This window comes from Lycorma delicatula, chromosome 7 (genome assembly GCF_047948215.1).
Source record: "Lycorma delicatula isolate Av1 chromosome 7, ASM4794821v1, whole genome shotgun sequence".
NCBI lineage: Eukaryota > Metazoa > Arthropoda > Insecta > Hemiptera > Fulgoridae > Lycorma > Lycorma delicatula.
The window spans coordinates 5,954,847-5,972,179 of NC_134461.1; the positions used below are offsets into that span (position 1 = coordinate 5,954,847).

The window sequence follows — 17,333 nt, forward strand, 5'->3', positions numbered from 1 at the left end:
TGAAATATTAAAAAACTACTTGCATTAACATATTAAGGAACATTTTCCTCAGCCCTTTTTATTTATAAGAATAAGAATTTTGGATTAATCACATTGTCATCTTCTATTAATCTGAATTACTAATAATAAATATTAAATTAAAATTAAAACCGGTTTGAATGAAGTACATTTGGACAGCAAACATGAAATTCAGTACAGTAATAAATGTGTGGGTTTTCAAGTAGATTATGAATATTCTGTTTACTAGAAATCCTATACTAGAAATACTGCTTAATGTTATAATATTAATCTTAATTTTTTTATTTATGGAGAGGTAGTTTTTGCATGATATTGAGCATTTTTGGCATTCTATTGTACCAGTGAACTTTGATTTGAAATACATATGGGAATAGCACAGCTGAAGGGGGATGAATCATACACATGTAAACAAGAGAAAAAAAGAATCATAACTTCACAACAATTTTGTTACAGTCATAGAATATGAATGATTATGGCCATCTGGCCAAATGGTATTGTTAGGTTCCAGATCGATCAATTTGTACATTTCAAAACTATTATTAACAACAGTTACTGATCTTTTGCGTACTATGGATAATGTGTTTAAATTTGAGTCCATAATCAAGAATGTATAGTCAGTTATTATAATGTTACATAGTTAAGTTTTGTGTTATGGTGTAAAAATGCTTTAGTATAATGTGGGGAATGACCTACCTGTTTGTCCAATATAGATTTGGTCAGTTATATAAATAACAATAAAATAATATATTAATTATAAGTCACTACAGTTTTTAAATTCAATATAAATTATAAATTCCAATGAAGTTGTATTTTTTTAATTTAAAATAATATTTAAATCTTCATGTAGCCTTAACAAACTTTTATCAGAATAGCTCGATATAAACAAATACAACTAGTCAAACTTTACTTCCCAAAATTTCATACCAGAAAGACAATGCCAAACATATTTCAAAAAACACTTTGAGCATTTAAAAACTACAATCAAATTATACTTAGAGGCAAAAACTTAATGTTTTAGAAAAAAATTTGAAATATACCTATATATGAGCATGTAGGGGTGGTTGTCTTTGAAAGTCGATCAAAAGCACTTTCTTTCAATTCACTCACTCCTCCACCATGTGTGCTACTTCCTCACCAACAGAGCTTTTAAACCGATAACCATTATTATAGAAAAACACTGAAAGCCTTGTCACCAGATTTAAACTTATTGTGATGCCACAATAAGTTTAGTTCAATCATCACAATAAGTTCACATCATGAAAAATTTAGAGATATATAATCTAATGATTTTATTAAGTTACATTTTCTAATTATTAGTTTAAGTATCAATGCAAACTCTATTAAAATATTACACTACTTTTTGTTACAGATATAAATATAATATGGAAAACGATATCAAATGCATTTTTTTCTTTAACTATTGTTGGAATCTTTATTTTTCTTATATTACTATACTTGGCTACATTCTCATTTCATGACTACCAACATTCACAAGCATTTAGAGCATGTTTCACGGAAACTGAAGCCGATCGCTTCCGTTTGGATTATGAATCTTACAGCTCCTGTTTAGAACCAAATAAAATTGGTCAGTAAACGTACGGATATTGTGCTCTTGCATTATTGACACGCGCACATGCACACACACACACACACACACACACACACACACACACACAGAGAGAGAGAGAGAGAGAAATCAGAAATGTATTCACAATTCACATGTAAAAAGATATGCAAATAGGTACATTAGTTTGTAGTTGTGATGGTTTTTAATCCATTAATATTATTTTACATCAAAAATTTTTCCTATCTATATATATACATATATATATGTATATTTGTAATTTAGAAGCTGAATATACAATAACTTTTAATTTGTTTTTCTCTAAGTCCTTAATGAAACCATATAAAATACAAGCAAAACACCTGTTTATAGGATTAATGAATAACAGAATAAATTTATGTTAAACAAGTAAATTTTTTCTTCTTTTCTCTACAAATATAAAAATTGTGTTGTAAGTAATCACTGCCATTATAAGCAGATTAAAAGAAATGGACGAGAAAGAATCTGTTCTACCAGTTATTTATTCAGTATGGCTGTGGAATGATGTCAATAATTTTATTCAAAGTGAAGAGTAATTTATCAAATACGCAGCACAAATTCAGCAAGAAAAGAAATGAAGAAAATTATGAAGCAACTAATTTACATAATTCACATATTATCCCTAAAATTTTCCATTAAATAATTTTTTTATCAGCCTTTCTAAAATTTTAATTAAATTTCTCAAAGTTAATTAAAACTGAAGATTTAGAATTAGAAATTTTTATTACTGTCATTACCAGCATTTATTTATTTCAATGTATTCATGTTGAAAATGTGCGTATATTTTTAAAACGCTTTTATTTAACTCATACTCTGTCCTGGATCAATTTTTAAGTACTTCCAGTTATTCAGTCGACTTGGAATTTTGCAGTTTCAGTTTTCAATGTTCATTTTCAGTGAAAATATGATAATGAATAAATTACTGATATCAATTAATCTATAATTAAAAAAATTATAAAAAAATAAATTTTAAAGCAGAGTAAACAATTAATACAGATTATTTTATTTAATATAGAGAAAGTTGACAGAAGAAAATGCATTTTACCATAAAGTAAGAGTGTGATGTCATAGGATCATAATGTTTGTTAAAACATATGATAGTATCGCATACATAATAAATAAAAAATATATACTAAAGAATGCTTTTTGAAAGTGACATTTAATTTAAAATGCTGGACTTTAAATGAGAAAAAATATAAGCAAGGAATGTGCATTGAAACAAATTACCATAACGGTTCAACAAATATGATCATGAAAAATTAATACTTTTAGAATTAATAAAGAACGTCTTGACACAACTCACTGTTTGTATTGATGCATACCCGCACTTTCATTTTTAACCAAAAAATCAAGATTATTTAGATGGGTGAAAAAAGAATGCGTTTTATATTTTAGTATAAAAAACTAAATCCTTCAAAAATGAAATATTTTCGATATTATTTATTTATTAAATGCCAGAAGAAAATTTAATACATATTTAAATTTTATTATATATTTGCGCTTAAGGTTTAAAAAATAAATATGTATATGATCAAGTCAAATAATTTTTTACTCCAGCATTAGTACATCATAAAAGATTTATAAAATGAAAAAACTTCAACATTTTTTGCATTAGAGAATTATTCTCTTGTTTGTTTTACGTATTACACCTGCAAGCTTACCTAAAGTACCTACATAAACTTGTATTATTAACTGTGAAATAAATAAAATGTTAAAATAGAATTATATTAATGTCAACTATGATTTCAATCGACCGATAAATATATCAGATTATTGAACCGCTGAACTCTTGTAATAAATGTGTTCTATTTTTCAGGGAATATTTTCTGTTTAAAAGAAACATTTTTGTGTGAAGCCTGGGAGAATGAAGTTCACCTCGATTTAATTACATTCACTAACATTTGGAAAACAACTTTTATTCTATTTCAGGTTGCAACACTTGAAGGCTGGTCATCTATTGCGTATGCAGTAAGTCATATATATTTAATAATGAATAATTAGTACTTGAAAAATATATGCAAATATATTGTTAGAGGTCTTTTGAGTTTAAATAATATGAGGGTATGTACTTCGCTTATCTTTTATTGGAAATGGGTGGGAGAGGTAAATGTTTATGTAAGGTAGGAGAGATCTCAAATGGAAAAAAAACATAGTGTGAACAATTTTCTGTTTTTAGGGTATGCGTAAAATATTTATTGAAGTGTTTCTGGAACATTCTAGGAACTTTCAGTTATTAGAATGTCCTGGAAAATTCTAAGTACATTGCAGGACTTTAGAAATATTAAGGAGGCTGATGCACACTTTATTTCTACGATAAAGCGCCATATACCGATACTATTCCAGAACCTTTTATTCCATTCCACTTCATACCACTCCACCCACCATTCATATCCATGAATCCATCCATCTTCTAAGCAGAATGCTCTATCATCTCTATTCCACCAGTGTTGACCTTCACATTCTACTAAGCTTCCCGGTCAAAAAGACTCTTCTGTAAAGGCAAATATGCTGACCTTTCTCAGCACCTTGTCCTAATATCTTGGGACACTTTCTCCCTTGATATGCAGATTCTATCTGGTCGCTCCCACAACCAAATATTGCCAAAATAAGTCTTCAAACCCTATTTTCTGTAGATTACTGTCAATTCTCTAATCGTATATTCTAGATAATTTCTGTATCTTCAAACAGTACCGAAACAGTAACGAATTTGAAGATAATTTCTGTATCTTCAAATCCTAATAAAGGCAGTTTCTTTTATACGGATTTGAGTACTGAATCGTGGATACCGGTTTTCTTTGGTGTTTCAACTGATCACACACCTCAGAAACGGTCGATCTAAGGCTGTACAAAACTATTTACATTCATACACATCATGCTCATTCAACCTCTGAAGTAATACCTTACGGTGGTTCCAGAGGCTAAACAGAAAAAGAAAATAATGAGTGCAAGAGATGATTAATCTCTACGCCTCTCTCAGCATACTTGGCAGTCCCGTTCCTTTAAAACTTCAATAAGATAAAATTTAAACTTGCTGTATCTCCTACATTGCAGTATTAAACAATATTACATAAGTAAATAAAATAATGTAGCGTTTACTTTCGATTAACACTCAGATTATATTCAAATTTAAATTAAATAAATTTATTTAAACAGTCGATTATATTTCTTTTTTATTAAAAGTATTAGCAATCAGATGCAGAATAAAATTAATTAGTGACATTCTAATTTCAATAATAGTTTACATATATACAAGCAAATAAGTTATTTAAGGTATTTAGCGCTTAATGCGATAATAAATAATATTAACGATCAAATTTACATTTCTGGTAAAATAATTTGATCAAATTAAATTTATTATTTTTTTAAAAGTAATTTAAATAATCTGTTTACTTTGATTGACTTAATGTCAAATACAGAGTCTACTGCATTTGAGTTCTTAGCCAGAGTTTGTCAGCAAACTAATTACACTTTTTTTTTTTTTTTTTTTTTTTTTTTTTTTTTTTTTTTTTTTTTTACCTCCGGGTCTGTACTCAAGCATTTCATTCCGCAGAGGATGAGATGAATGATTTGTAGCGTGTGTGAAAAATGCCATGCCTGACCGGGATTCGAACCCAGGACCTCCGGGTGAAAGGCCGAGACGCTACCACTCGCGCCACGGAGGCCGGCAAAACTCATTAAACCTAGAAAATTTTATCTTAACAAAGAACCTACTATTTTCTTATATCTACTGAAAGGAGGAGAGGAATGGTTCTAAAATCACCAAAAAAATAATTTAATACTTGAATGGCCGTTTAAGAAAATGAAAAAAATTGAAGAAAAAATTGTTTTTTCTTGAATTCAACTAAATCCTTTTATTTAGAATCTTTTAAATACGCCTCAATAACTACAAAGAAGTGACCGCTCAAATGGCTGCTGTATTTTTGGACTTGGGGGGCAGTCAGTATCAGTCAGCATCTGATCCGATCCTCTGATACTTGCGTAGACTTAAGTAAATTAGCATCATTTTACAGGAACATTCACTGATTGTAGTGCGATCATTGTAGGGCCGCTTAAAAAATGACGGTTTATCTGGAGTCATATTAATACCAAAACTGGCATCTAATTCAAACAAAAAAGAATATATTATAGGCCCATTATCACTATAGTATATTATTCTCTGATTTCAAAGGCAAAAAAAAACGTTCAATGGACAGCTCCTTTTTAATCGACTTTTACAAAATTAAAACGTGTTAAATGAATGTACTAGCTCTCTTCACAAAAAGGAAAAATCCAAGAGAACCTGTTAATTATATAATTTTATCTAGTTCACACTTTTTATTTTTTGATAATATAACATGATTTACTTTGATATTTTTTTTGGTTTTTTTTTGTAGTTTTCTACTTTTAACTCATCATCCCTTCAAGAATTGTATTTTGTTGCTGTTGTTATTATTGGTGGTTTCTTCAGTCTGAATCTAATTGTTGGTATTATAGCTGTGTAAGTAAAATAATAAATTTTCTGTTTGTATTGAATACTGAAATCATTATCTTCACATTTCAATTTCAGTTCTGTGTGTTCAAATGTATTATTGGTATTTGTGTAATGTACTATTGTGATTTGTTTTTCATTTTAAATTTACAGCATTAATGAATTAAAGATATAAGTTCTAATGAAGCATTAAAAAAAGTGTATTTGAATGTAGTATGTACATAGTAATATATATATATATATATATAGTTTAATTTTAATTGCCCCAGACAATTTTCTCGTAAACTAGGCACAATATAAAAAATACTTAAAAGTTATTCAGATTGAAGAGGGAAACCTCATGGTGACCTTGTATTTGACCCTGAACTTGACCTTGACTTTATTTCAAGATTAATACGATTTTTTCAAACGTTATGACCTATTTTTGACCCCACCAATGAAAAGAGCAGAAAATTTTACATCGGAATATGCAGCCATACGTTTGTACTTGGATCTTTTTTAAAGGTCATGGGTTAACCGTCAAAAATTGTGTTATGCGATAGTGTTAAGCCATTTTTTATACTCTTTCGTATAAAAAAATACGTACGAAAGAGATAAATGACCTGGAATATAAATATTCCAGGATATTGAATGACCTTCAAAAACGTGTAACTCGTATAACTCTATCTGCGTATAACATTATCTCTGATGGTTAGCTTATGACCTTCAAAGAAAGGTCCAAGGTCATATATCTGACTACATATTCCAAAGTAAAATTTTCTGTCTTTTCATCGGCGGGGTCAAAAATAAGTCATTCCAATCGGAAAAAAATCGTGTTAACGTTTAAATAAGGTCAAATTCAAGGTCACCATGAGATGTCTCCCTCCGATCAGAGTAACTTCTGTTTAGGTAATCGACTGGGGCGATTAAAATGAAATACTCTATATATTTCGTATATATTATTTATATAAATTAGATTACAGTATTTAGCGGATGTACCCGTTAACATTGGAATGTATTCCTAATAATCATTCGTTTCTTAGAATTTTTATTGTAGTTGAAGCTTTTGATAGTATATAATTTTTATTCGGTCCACCACGAATGTCGATCAAGTTCATTCAAATCGTCTTGCTTGTACATTTTCTCTTACATTAATGTTTAATCACTATAGTTATTAGAAGGCATATCTAATAATCTTATGTATATAGTAAAATTGAATATATGTCGATCGAATTAATTTTGTTTAGCGTAAATAAAACCAAATCGTTTTTTAAAAACATAATGCGTTAAAAAAGAAACTTATATATAATCGACGTACTGACCACCAAGTTAAAATTTAATATTTTATGAAATATAAACCACCAAAACACAGGAATTAGATAAGTTAAACTATCCGTATTTATTTCCAACAATCGATTTTCGCAGGATCCCGCACCTTCAGTTGATATTCCAGTACTGGACAGCAAAATTTGCATATGCGTTCATAATTCAATTCAAAATTTCAGAACGTAGTAACCTAAAATAAAATAAATCGAAAAAAAATTACATTATAAGATAATTTTATAATTCAATACCGACTGTAGATACCGTGTAGAATACGGTTTAATTAGATAAGTTTAACTTATCTACGTAATCGCTGTGTTTTGGTGGTTTATATTTCATATAATATTAAATACGTATTAATCCATTACATAGATCGTGTCGGTTTAAGATAAGTAATAAATATAAAAACAAATTACGACTATAATATAAAAATAAATCCGATTAAACTCCACATTAATTAAATAAATGCAGACACGTGAAAGAGGTATATAAAAAATTACTACGAAATGTACACAATTCACAAGCCGCTATTGAAAATTATTTTGAGCAGATATTTATATGCACGTTGAGCGGATCGCAGATAAATCGAGTCTTTTGTTTTGTTTTTAATTATTATTATTATTTAAAAATTCGTCGACAAATTAATACGGTTTCATTAAAGATTCATTTTATTTCATATTATTTTAAATAAATCGGCGGAAGATTTTCCATAAAGAAACGATATCGGAGGATAGGCCACCTAAAGAAAAAAAATCACCTGTGTTACTGCATGCGTAGGAAAAAAATTAAAGTTAAAAAACTATACGGAAGGACCTTTCGATTAAGAGACCGGAAGGATCGCCACTTTGCTGTTGAAGCCGGTGCGAATGTAGGTATATAAATAAGTTTCTTGAACCGCTCAAAAATCTCTTAACGGGGTGTACCTCAAAATTGAGCCTAGCTGCAGCCGCTGTCTTAGATTTAAAGTAAGGACCCCCTTCGTAGCTATCCAGAAAAAGGGGATCGATAAACTCTGTTCTAAGCCGATGCCTGCCCTTGTAAGCGAATAAATTGTATTATTAATAAATTTTTGTTTATCGGGTCTAGCAGCCGACCAAGTCAATCCATCTTACTCCCTCCCAGACGGTTCCTCTATCTCCCCTGTCTTTATCTAACTCTGTTCTTCAAACTTTTCCTTTTTCTTCATCTCTTCCGCCCTCACGATCGAGCAAAAAAACCGTACTAGATTTTTTATTATTTCGCCTTCCGATTTATATCACCGGTTATTTCCTTACAAACCGTAATAATGTCGCGATTTTACTCGTTATATTTGTAAGGAATTTGATTTCTTGGTTCCCGATAAGTTCTTTTTAATCGCGATTCGTAACCGCTAAATTAGAATAAATTTTTAAACGACGTGTTTACTTGATTACACTCAATATTTTTTGTTTGTTTTGTATTTATTTAGAGAATACGAACGAGCGACGGATAAATTTACGCTTAAAACGACAGCGATAAATCGTCCAATATATTTCAACACGCTACACAGAAAAAGGGACACCGATCTTCTTCATCAGGAAAGTAAGTGATAAACATGCATATCTTTAAATTCATTTATATTTGGTTATCTGTACGCAAACGCCGAGCGCTTGTGTAATTGTAATACGGTTTAAAGAATAAGCTTTCGTTGTCTTCCGGTCATAACACCGACATCCGTTACACACTTTTTCGGTTTTATTTCTGACCGTAAAATATCAAACGCGTATTAAATAATATAAAGATAAGTCGATGAACGCGTAGAAATTTCATTTGTACGATACCGATTATAGGCGAATTGATAGCGTTCAAATAAATGTAAATTAGATAACTCAATGACTTTCCGTTATCATATAAAATATACGATTTATACTTAAACGATAACCTATTTTTTGAAAAACATACTTAAATTTCAATTTTTTAACTACCGCGTTACAGACGGGGTAGAAAATTTTCTTAATATTTTTTTTAGTGAAACGATCGGCATCGACTGTTTCGGTCATTTTGCTTTACGAGAATGGAAATTTGTAGCGTAAGAAAAATTCCATGCCTGACCGGGATTCGAACCCAGGACCTCCGGATGAAAGGCTGAGACGCTACCACTCCGCAGCGGATATCGGCCTATTCTTAATGTATTTTATGCGCGTACAAATGTTTTGTGCATCTTTCTTTTTCTTACCGACAGTACAACTTTTTATTTCGTAACAAATATATACATTCGCCAAACTTTTACGAGGGGAGAAGGACGGTTAACATTATTTTCTGTAAATTCGGAACGACTTATAAAAAGAAGCGTTAGTTAAAGCGCTGATGTAGGGCTGATATTTTTCTGCTCCGCAAAGTTCCTTCTTTTCTTAGAGAAACATTAAAAATAATCTCAACCGATTCACATCGGAATTTAATTTGAGTTCAAAATCATCGTAGAACGTTATCGGGTATTCCACCCGAACGGATATTTTTATCGCTGTACGTATAGAACGATTTAATCTTTTACGGAAAAACCCGCCGGGTTGATCTAGCGGTTAACGCGTCTTCCCAAATCAGCCGATTTGAACGTCGAGAGTTCCGGCGTTCAAATCCTAGTAAGGACGATTACTTTTACACGGATTTGAATACTAGATCGTGGATACCGGTGTTCTTTGGCGGTCGGATTTCAATTAGCCACCGTCTCAGGAACGGTCGAACTGAGATTGTACAAGACTACAATTCATTTACATTCATGCATATCATCCTCGTTCATCCTCTGAAGTAATATCTGAACAGTAATTCCCGGAGGCTAAACAGGAAAAAGAAAAACTCTTTTACGGCAAAAATTCGGCAACGAGATTCGGGGCATTAATATTAGCAAAAAAAGTTAATCCTACCCGAAAGAAAAGTCTGATAGAGTGAAATCAGGAGATCGTGGTAACCATTTTACCGGTAGACTTCAACTGTCGGTTTCACGTGTATATTTAAATAACCTTTATCACAAGAGACGCGAGGTGAACATCATCGTACGCACAAACCGCATATTCGGTCCGTCTGCAGACGGACCGAATATGCGGTTCGCGGGTTTGGACCGAATATCTTGAGCGGGTTTAATCGAATTTGTTAACAAAAAATCTAAGCGCTTTATTCTTGAAAGCCTCGACGTGAGATTAAAGGACTGATGATATCGTATTTAAGAAGACCGCACCTCAGATCGAACAAAAATCTATCTGAGAATGCGTAGTGGCAATTATACGCTCGGTTTTCTTAGATCCGAGCGCGGGCATTTTGAAAATTGATATTTCACTTTTCTCCGTAAGCACGATTCATCGGTAACCGTTATACGATTCAGGAAATCTAGATTACGTAAAAATTTTCAAATTCGGTGGACGGAATTTGATTATTCGTTTGTCCGTTAGTTACAGTCTGCCAGTAATATTTTTACACATCCGGGTACAATCGTTAGTCCCCTTGTCGTACACCGATCGTGAAATCTAAATTGATCGTTTAAGGTTCAGCGTCGAATATTTCCTTCGGTATTTACCTTTCTTAAAAACCGTTGTTCGCTAATAATTATCGGTTTTCTCTCCACAGCTTCAATTTTTTTACGATTTGATATTCTTCGATCTAGATATTTACCACCGTATTCTGGAACCGCAGCCGTATCAATATTTGTTTTACCATTAATTAACGACATTTCTATCGACTCTGCGTACGTACAAATCGTGTCCTTTTTGTTAAATAAAACAGCAGATTTAACTATTGCTTTACGCTTTTATTTAAATATTTCTTCGGGTCTGTCGGCGACAGGGCAATCAAAATTTTGCAATCGATTTTTAACCTACTTTCCGATAAGCTAGCGAGATCAAAATTTGAACGTACAGTTATCGAGGATGACGGTGCAAAAGGTTTTCGCGAATAAATTGTTTTCAAACGAAATTCACTCGTTTCAGGGATATACGATTTTAAACGGATGTCCTCGAAGTCGGCCGATAAAGAGGAAGAAAGAGATAAAAAGTGACGTCTGCTATCGTCGACTAAACTGCTTTGCGTGCTACGATGCCGATTCGCTCGATCCCTCGACAGTGTACATCGAGATAGGCTCCTCGCCAGCGGAAAACTTCCACGGTAACTGTTCTTAGCGTCAACGATACGTTTATCGGTATTAATTTCATTTCACGAGTAAGTCGCTCGATAATCTCGACCTTTTTCTTTCTTTTTCCTGTTTAGCCTCCGGTAACTGCCGTTTAGATAATACTTCAGAGGATGAATGAGGATGATATGTATTAGTGTAAATGAAGTGTAGTCTTGTACATTCTCAGTTCGACCGTTCCTGACATGTGTGGTTAATTGAAACCCGACCGCCAAAGAACGCCGGTATCCACGATCTAGTATTCAAATCCGTGTAAAAATAACCGGCTTTACTAGGACTTGAACGCTGTAACTCTCGACTTCCAAATCAGCTGATTTGGGAAGACGCGTTAACCGCTAGACCGACCCGGTGGGTTCCGATAATCTCGACCTGTTCTTTTATCGAAACGTTTTTCTCCAGACAGTCTTGTTCGAACTGAATTCGATGTAATTTGCCGATGACGTAAAGGACCGTTAACTAACCTGCGTTGTTTTCATCTTTCTACCGGTCTCGCTTTCGAGTCGTACGAGCGATCACATTAAAATCTACCGTTACATTTCCATTTTCAATCGGAAGCTACTGCTTCTGATAAAAACTGATAAATTCGTATTAGGAAACGACGACTAAAAAATATAAAATAAGGAAACTTTTTAAATACGCTCTTGTAAAGTAATATATGCGCTAAACAGAAAAAAACAATATAACTTAAATTTAATAGAAACAAAATATGAAATGACTTCTTTATGAAAATCATCTAGGACCGTGGAAACAAGCGATTAAAATTATCTTTACAAAATTCATCTGTGCAGATAGAAAAAAGACTTTGAATGATTTTCTTTACGATTTCATTTCACAAGTAATAAAGGCGTGGGACGCCCGAATAACCGAATCTAACGGTCGGATCGCATTTCCAAAAGTACAATCCGTTTTCATAAATTTGCATTATTTATACAAAATATATCTACTTAGGCGCATAATTATTTACGTTCATTTCTATATTTTTACTGTTTTGCAAAATATTGTATCTGTTTCCCTTTCACATAAGAAAAAGAGCACGAGTGCGTGAAAATTATTGTTTCATTACACATTCGGTGGTAGCTTTTCATCGGTGTATTAACCCTCCCTGCCGAAGTATTATTTTTTTTTTATTATTTTTTTTTTTTTAACTCGCGTAAATAATATCTCGCGCGTAAAGTTTTCAATCTTTATATATGTCTTGGAATAAAAAAATACGTTTGAAAAAAACCGGAAAACACGACCGTGTGCTTGCCCGTGGTACGCACGGGAGACAAAAAAGGGTCGGATTTATTCCGTCCGTGTTGAACAGTTACTCGCACGTGGTCGAACGTATTCGTAAACTTCTTACTTGTTCTCGCCAAGTCGATTTACGTTAACTTATTTCCTTTATTTCTCAACTTATTTTCTTTTAATTAGATAAGAATAATCGTGTATTTCTTCATTTTATTTAAAAAGAAAGATCTAAGTTTGCCGTATTTATCTATAAAAAGTTTGCGTTAAATTTACGCGCAACAATCCTCGACTTATTCCGTATATCAACGATCGATTTAGAAATTTTTATTTTACTTTTGCATCGGTTAAATTAATTTACGATTTATTTTTATCTGATCTCATCTATCGTCTGACTTGTTTGCGATCTGAAATTTAATTTTTACGAAAATTCCTGTGAACGCTTTAGAACGGATCTCACAAACACGTAAAGTAATGTACTATATACGTTTTAAAACGCGTAATGAAATAATACATCGAATTTTTGAAAGTTTTTGTTTAAAAGGATAATAATAAAATTAAAATCCGATTAAGGATATTAATATTAAATTAATATCCGTTACGTAATTATAATTACGTAACGGACATTTTATTATAAAGAATAAAAATACTTGCCAAGAAATGTTGATTTCAAATGAAAAAAGTAACATCAATAATTATACGACTATAAAAGTAAAATGTAATCGTATAAGACGGTGATTCTCAACCTGGAGGTCGCGGTGACATGAAAAGTGGGTCGCGAAATTAGCCTACAACTTTACACGTAAACAATAATGAAAACGATCTATGAGAAAAAAAATCAATTATAAAAATATTTAGTGATTTTTTCTTTTCGACCGTATCATAAGTACAGTTTACCAAACGACCTATTCTGTAACGGTCGACCTTTAATAAATTAACCGTTTTTACAGTTTTACGAAGAATTTGTTTGACTTATTTCTTTTTTGTGTTAAGAGCATGTCTGTGAAGGAAGCAGTGCGTCCATCCCGCCCGCGGTATAAGACGATCTTTTAATTTTTTTTCAGAAATCTGCTGTTCCTTCATGTTATCGCCATTGCACCATCACTACGTACCGCAATACAATTTGTCCAAACTATGTTATATTGTCTAGTAGCTTCATAGAATACATAAAATATGATCGTTCTGCTGCACGATGAGGTATCGATCGGCAAAACAATGTATTTTCTTCAACCGATCTGTCCTATCGCATTCATGTCTCGTAAAACATAAGAACTGAAAAATGTCTGCCGCATCTGTCGATTCGTCAAATTGAATACTAAAAATTTCATTTGAACTCGCTGAATTATCTGATCGTGAGCATCGATTCGTCTTCATACTGTGTCGAAAGAAAGCGGAAATTTTTTTGCTTTTTCCACGCCTATTAAAACAACGATCGTATCGATTGCAGCAGGCAATAAGAAGTTTTCCGTGATTGCGGTTTAGAAAAAATCATAGCTACTGTTAATGCTACGAGATAACATGCTTCAACTGTATTTTTATTAGTACGGCTTGATTTACAAATAGCGTGGAATAAAAAATTTCTTAGATGCTTAATCGGCTTCAGAAATTATTTTTATACTTTTAGATATTATTTATTTTAAAATTACGAAGAAGATTTTTGTTCTGTTCAAAATTTCACTGTTTTTGATCACACTGTTTCGAGTTAAAGTTGAATTTCGAAAACTTTTGTTTCCTACTGAATTTATATAGATTTTCTCGTATCGGATTCTCAAGAAAAAAGGTCGTTATAATAAAGCGTTTCCAGTAATACGTCTATAAGAAACATCTTTGCTTATATTAATATCCCAAATCGGCACCTGAAATATCGCCTTGTAGTTTTTAATCGCTCGGCAGATCGGATAAATAAACAGTTACGCTATCGTTTTCAATTAGTAAAGTAGCCGGCAACCGCGGCGCTAAACTTACAACATTCCACCGGTGATACGATGGAATTTGTTTCTCCTAAAACTGTAATTATTACTCCTATAGTTTTAAACGGTTTTAATAAAAGTAATATCGTTGAATTATTTATTACCGATAAAAAGTTACAAAAATACAAAATCAACTTCCTATGTTTTGGTAATAGGTCTTTAAAAGAATAACGTAAAATTAAAATATTTTAAATAACACATCTACTTTTACTCGACAAAATATTAATTTTAAAATAAGTTACAAAAAGTATCTCTCCACCGTTGCTGAAGTTTAAAATTATTCCCGACCGGTAACATTAAAATATAATGAAGTCCTAAGACGGCGCATATAAACGATGAAAGATTTAAACAAATTGACTATTTTCTTTAGATATAAACATATTAGCCCTAATTTTCTGATGAGGTTTCAAAAGCTTTCGTATTTTGATAAAACTTCATTTAGAGAAAAAATGTAGGGTATCAGGCGATTTATCTTATTAAACGGTAAATTTCCACGGTATTATCGAAACGAAATAACCGCTTTGCAGCGGATTATTTTCACGGTACATAGCTGAATATTTTGGGCTCTGAGGAAGGCTCAGAGCCTTTACGCTTCGATTTTTATTTTTAATAAAAAATTAACAATCCTATTCCTAGCGATTTATTTAAAGTTAAATTACCTCTTTTCAAAAGTATATTATTCTGTCGATGAGTTTTAAACAATTTTAATAGATATTGTTGACCGCTAAATGGCTCTTATCTACGTAATAAAATATTTAGCGATTAACACCTTCAAAAATTATTTCTTTATACGTACGGATTCTATTTAGTTATCTTTCCACAGTCGTATCGCTATTATTATTTTTATTTTTACTACGGTATTAATACGGGCTACGACCGCTTGTCTATTTTTATTTTCAATATTTTGCTTCGTACCGGTAATCTTAAAAGTGCTTTTTACCTGGTAAATGAAAGTTCAACGAAAATATCATTCACCTAACGACCGGAAAATCCTAGGATTCCCATATGTTCTATTTAAATATAATCGCGTCGCAATACGAAAAGAATATCGCTCGATTAAATTATCTTCGGATCCGTATTTAATCGGCACAGCGCTCTGGTCGACATCAATTTTAACAGCGCACAATTTAATTTCACGCGCGGGAAAAATGTGAACTAACAGCTCGTGATATCTATCGCGTCGAAAATTTTTTAACGGTTATAATGAACGTTTATTTTTTAGTACGGTATGACGTTTTCATTTATTTTAAAATTTTAAACGGATACATTACCCTAAAATATCTGATGTGGACACCACATGATATCCTTGTACGCCTATTTTATTACATATACGCATTTTTTCTGCGCTTCATTTAAACTTATTTCATTCGAAAGCGAGATAAGATCCTCCAGTTTTTTTAATAAAGTGGACAGGTGCACAGAAAAATGACCCTAAAAATTTCCTTAGCATTTTATATATTAATTTTGTTTCACGTCGCTCAAATAGAAATGCGGTATAAGTGAGAACGTGTCGGATGCGTAACCATGCACACATCGGTTCGAATCCGACTTCATATACATTCATTTAAACAGATTTTTCTTTTGTTCTAATTTAAATATATTAAATTAAATTAAGATGAAAAGCTGATCGTGTACACAGGAGCAGTTGTAATAGATGCTTTTAGCCGTACAATTAGCGGTTTAGAAGTTTTAGTGTTTAGTCCACTTTTTTCCACGAGGAACTGTGAATACAAAATATTCTCGATCGGATTTAAATGAAGATTGTAATTAAATATTATTTTACTTTTAAAATTAATACGTTTATATAATATTGAAAATAACGATCAAAATACTAATTACTTTGATTTTTTTTGTAGATATACTACTGCCAAGATATATTCTTATCTCTGTCATCCGAGTTTTTAAACGTTTTGGAGAATCGATCCAAAATTTTCCAAATTTCACGATGGAACTTATCTAAAAAACGGAACTCGAAATATTTTTATAATCGTTTACAAATGGCTTTATGAGGAATTTTAAAACTAAAATTTTAGCGTTCAAACGAGCGAAAACCATAATGAAATTAAAAAGCCTAAGCGATAATTTTTTACAGACAGCGTGATGATTATATTTTCACTCTTTTAAGTACCGTAACCGTTCAGGAAAGAAAAACCGGCAAATACATTACACAGTCGAATTACTTTCAAGAAAATACAAATAAATTTTAAGGTTTATTATTTTTTTTACAGATAACAATGAAGAATCAGCAGACGACTTCAACCTCCAAACTCTTAATGATTTTGGAACCGGTCGACGTACTTACGATTATGATTCTTGGTAAGTTACAAAAAACGGTTGTTTTTTTATTTATTTATATGTATGTTTTTTTTTTTGGTGTTCTTTTTGCTCGGAATAGATGTTAAAAATAAAAGGATAAATGCCATCGAATTCATAACGGCTGTAAGCAACCAGATACGATTCACTCCCGAAAATCGTGTAGTTATTCTCAAATAAAACAAGCACCCCGTTTTCTTTTCGATAGGAAAGTGAAGACTTCAGTAGATTTTTGTTGTCTTCTTCGCTCGAGCGAACGTACTATTGCGTATCGGCGTATCGAGTTCACAGAAACTA

General features: G+C 31.8%; 1 protein-coding gene across 1 annotated transcript in view; it reads left to right on the forward strand.

Annotated features, from left to right (window-relative positions):
* The window catches only part of LOC142327872 (voltage-dependent calcium channel type A subunit alpha-1-like), a 136,058-nt gene that overhangs the window by 13,725 nt on the left and 105,000 nt on the right, over positions 1–17,333 (forward strand). Inside the window, exons 4-8 of the mRNA XM_075371231.1 lie at positions 1,388–1,603; positions 3,438–3,589; positions 5,995–6,098; positions 8,839–8,951; positions 16,952–17,039. Of these exons, the coding sequence (XP_075227346.1) occupies positions 1,388–1,603; positions 3,438–3,589; positions 5,995–6,098; positions 8,839–8,951; positions 16,952–17,039 (673 nt within the window). The remainder of the gene's footprint in view (positions 1–1,387; positions 1,604–3,437; positions 3,590–5,994; positions 6,099–8,838; positions 8,952–16,951; positions 17,040–17,333) is intronic.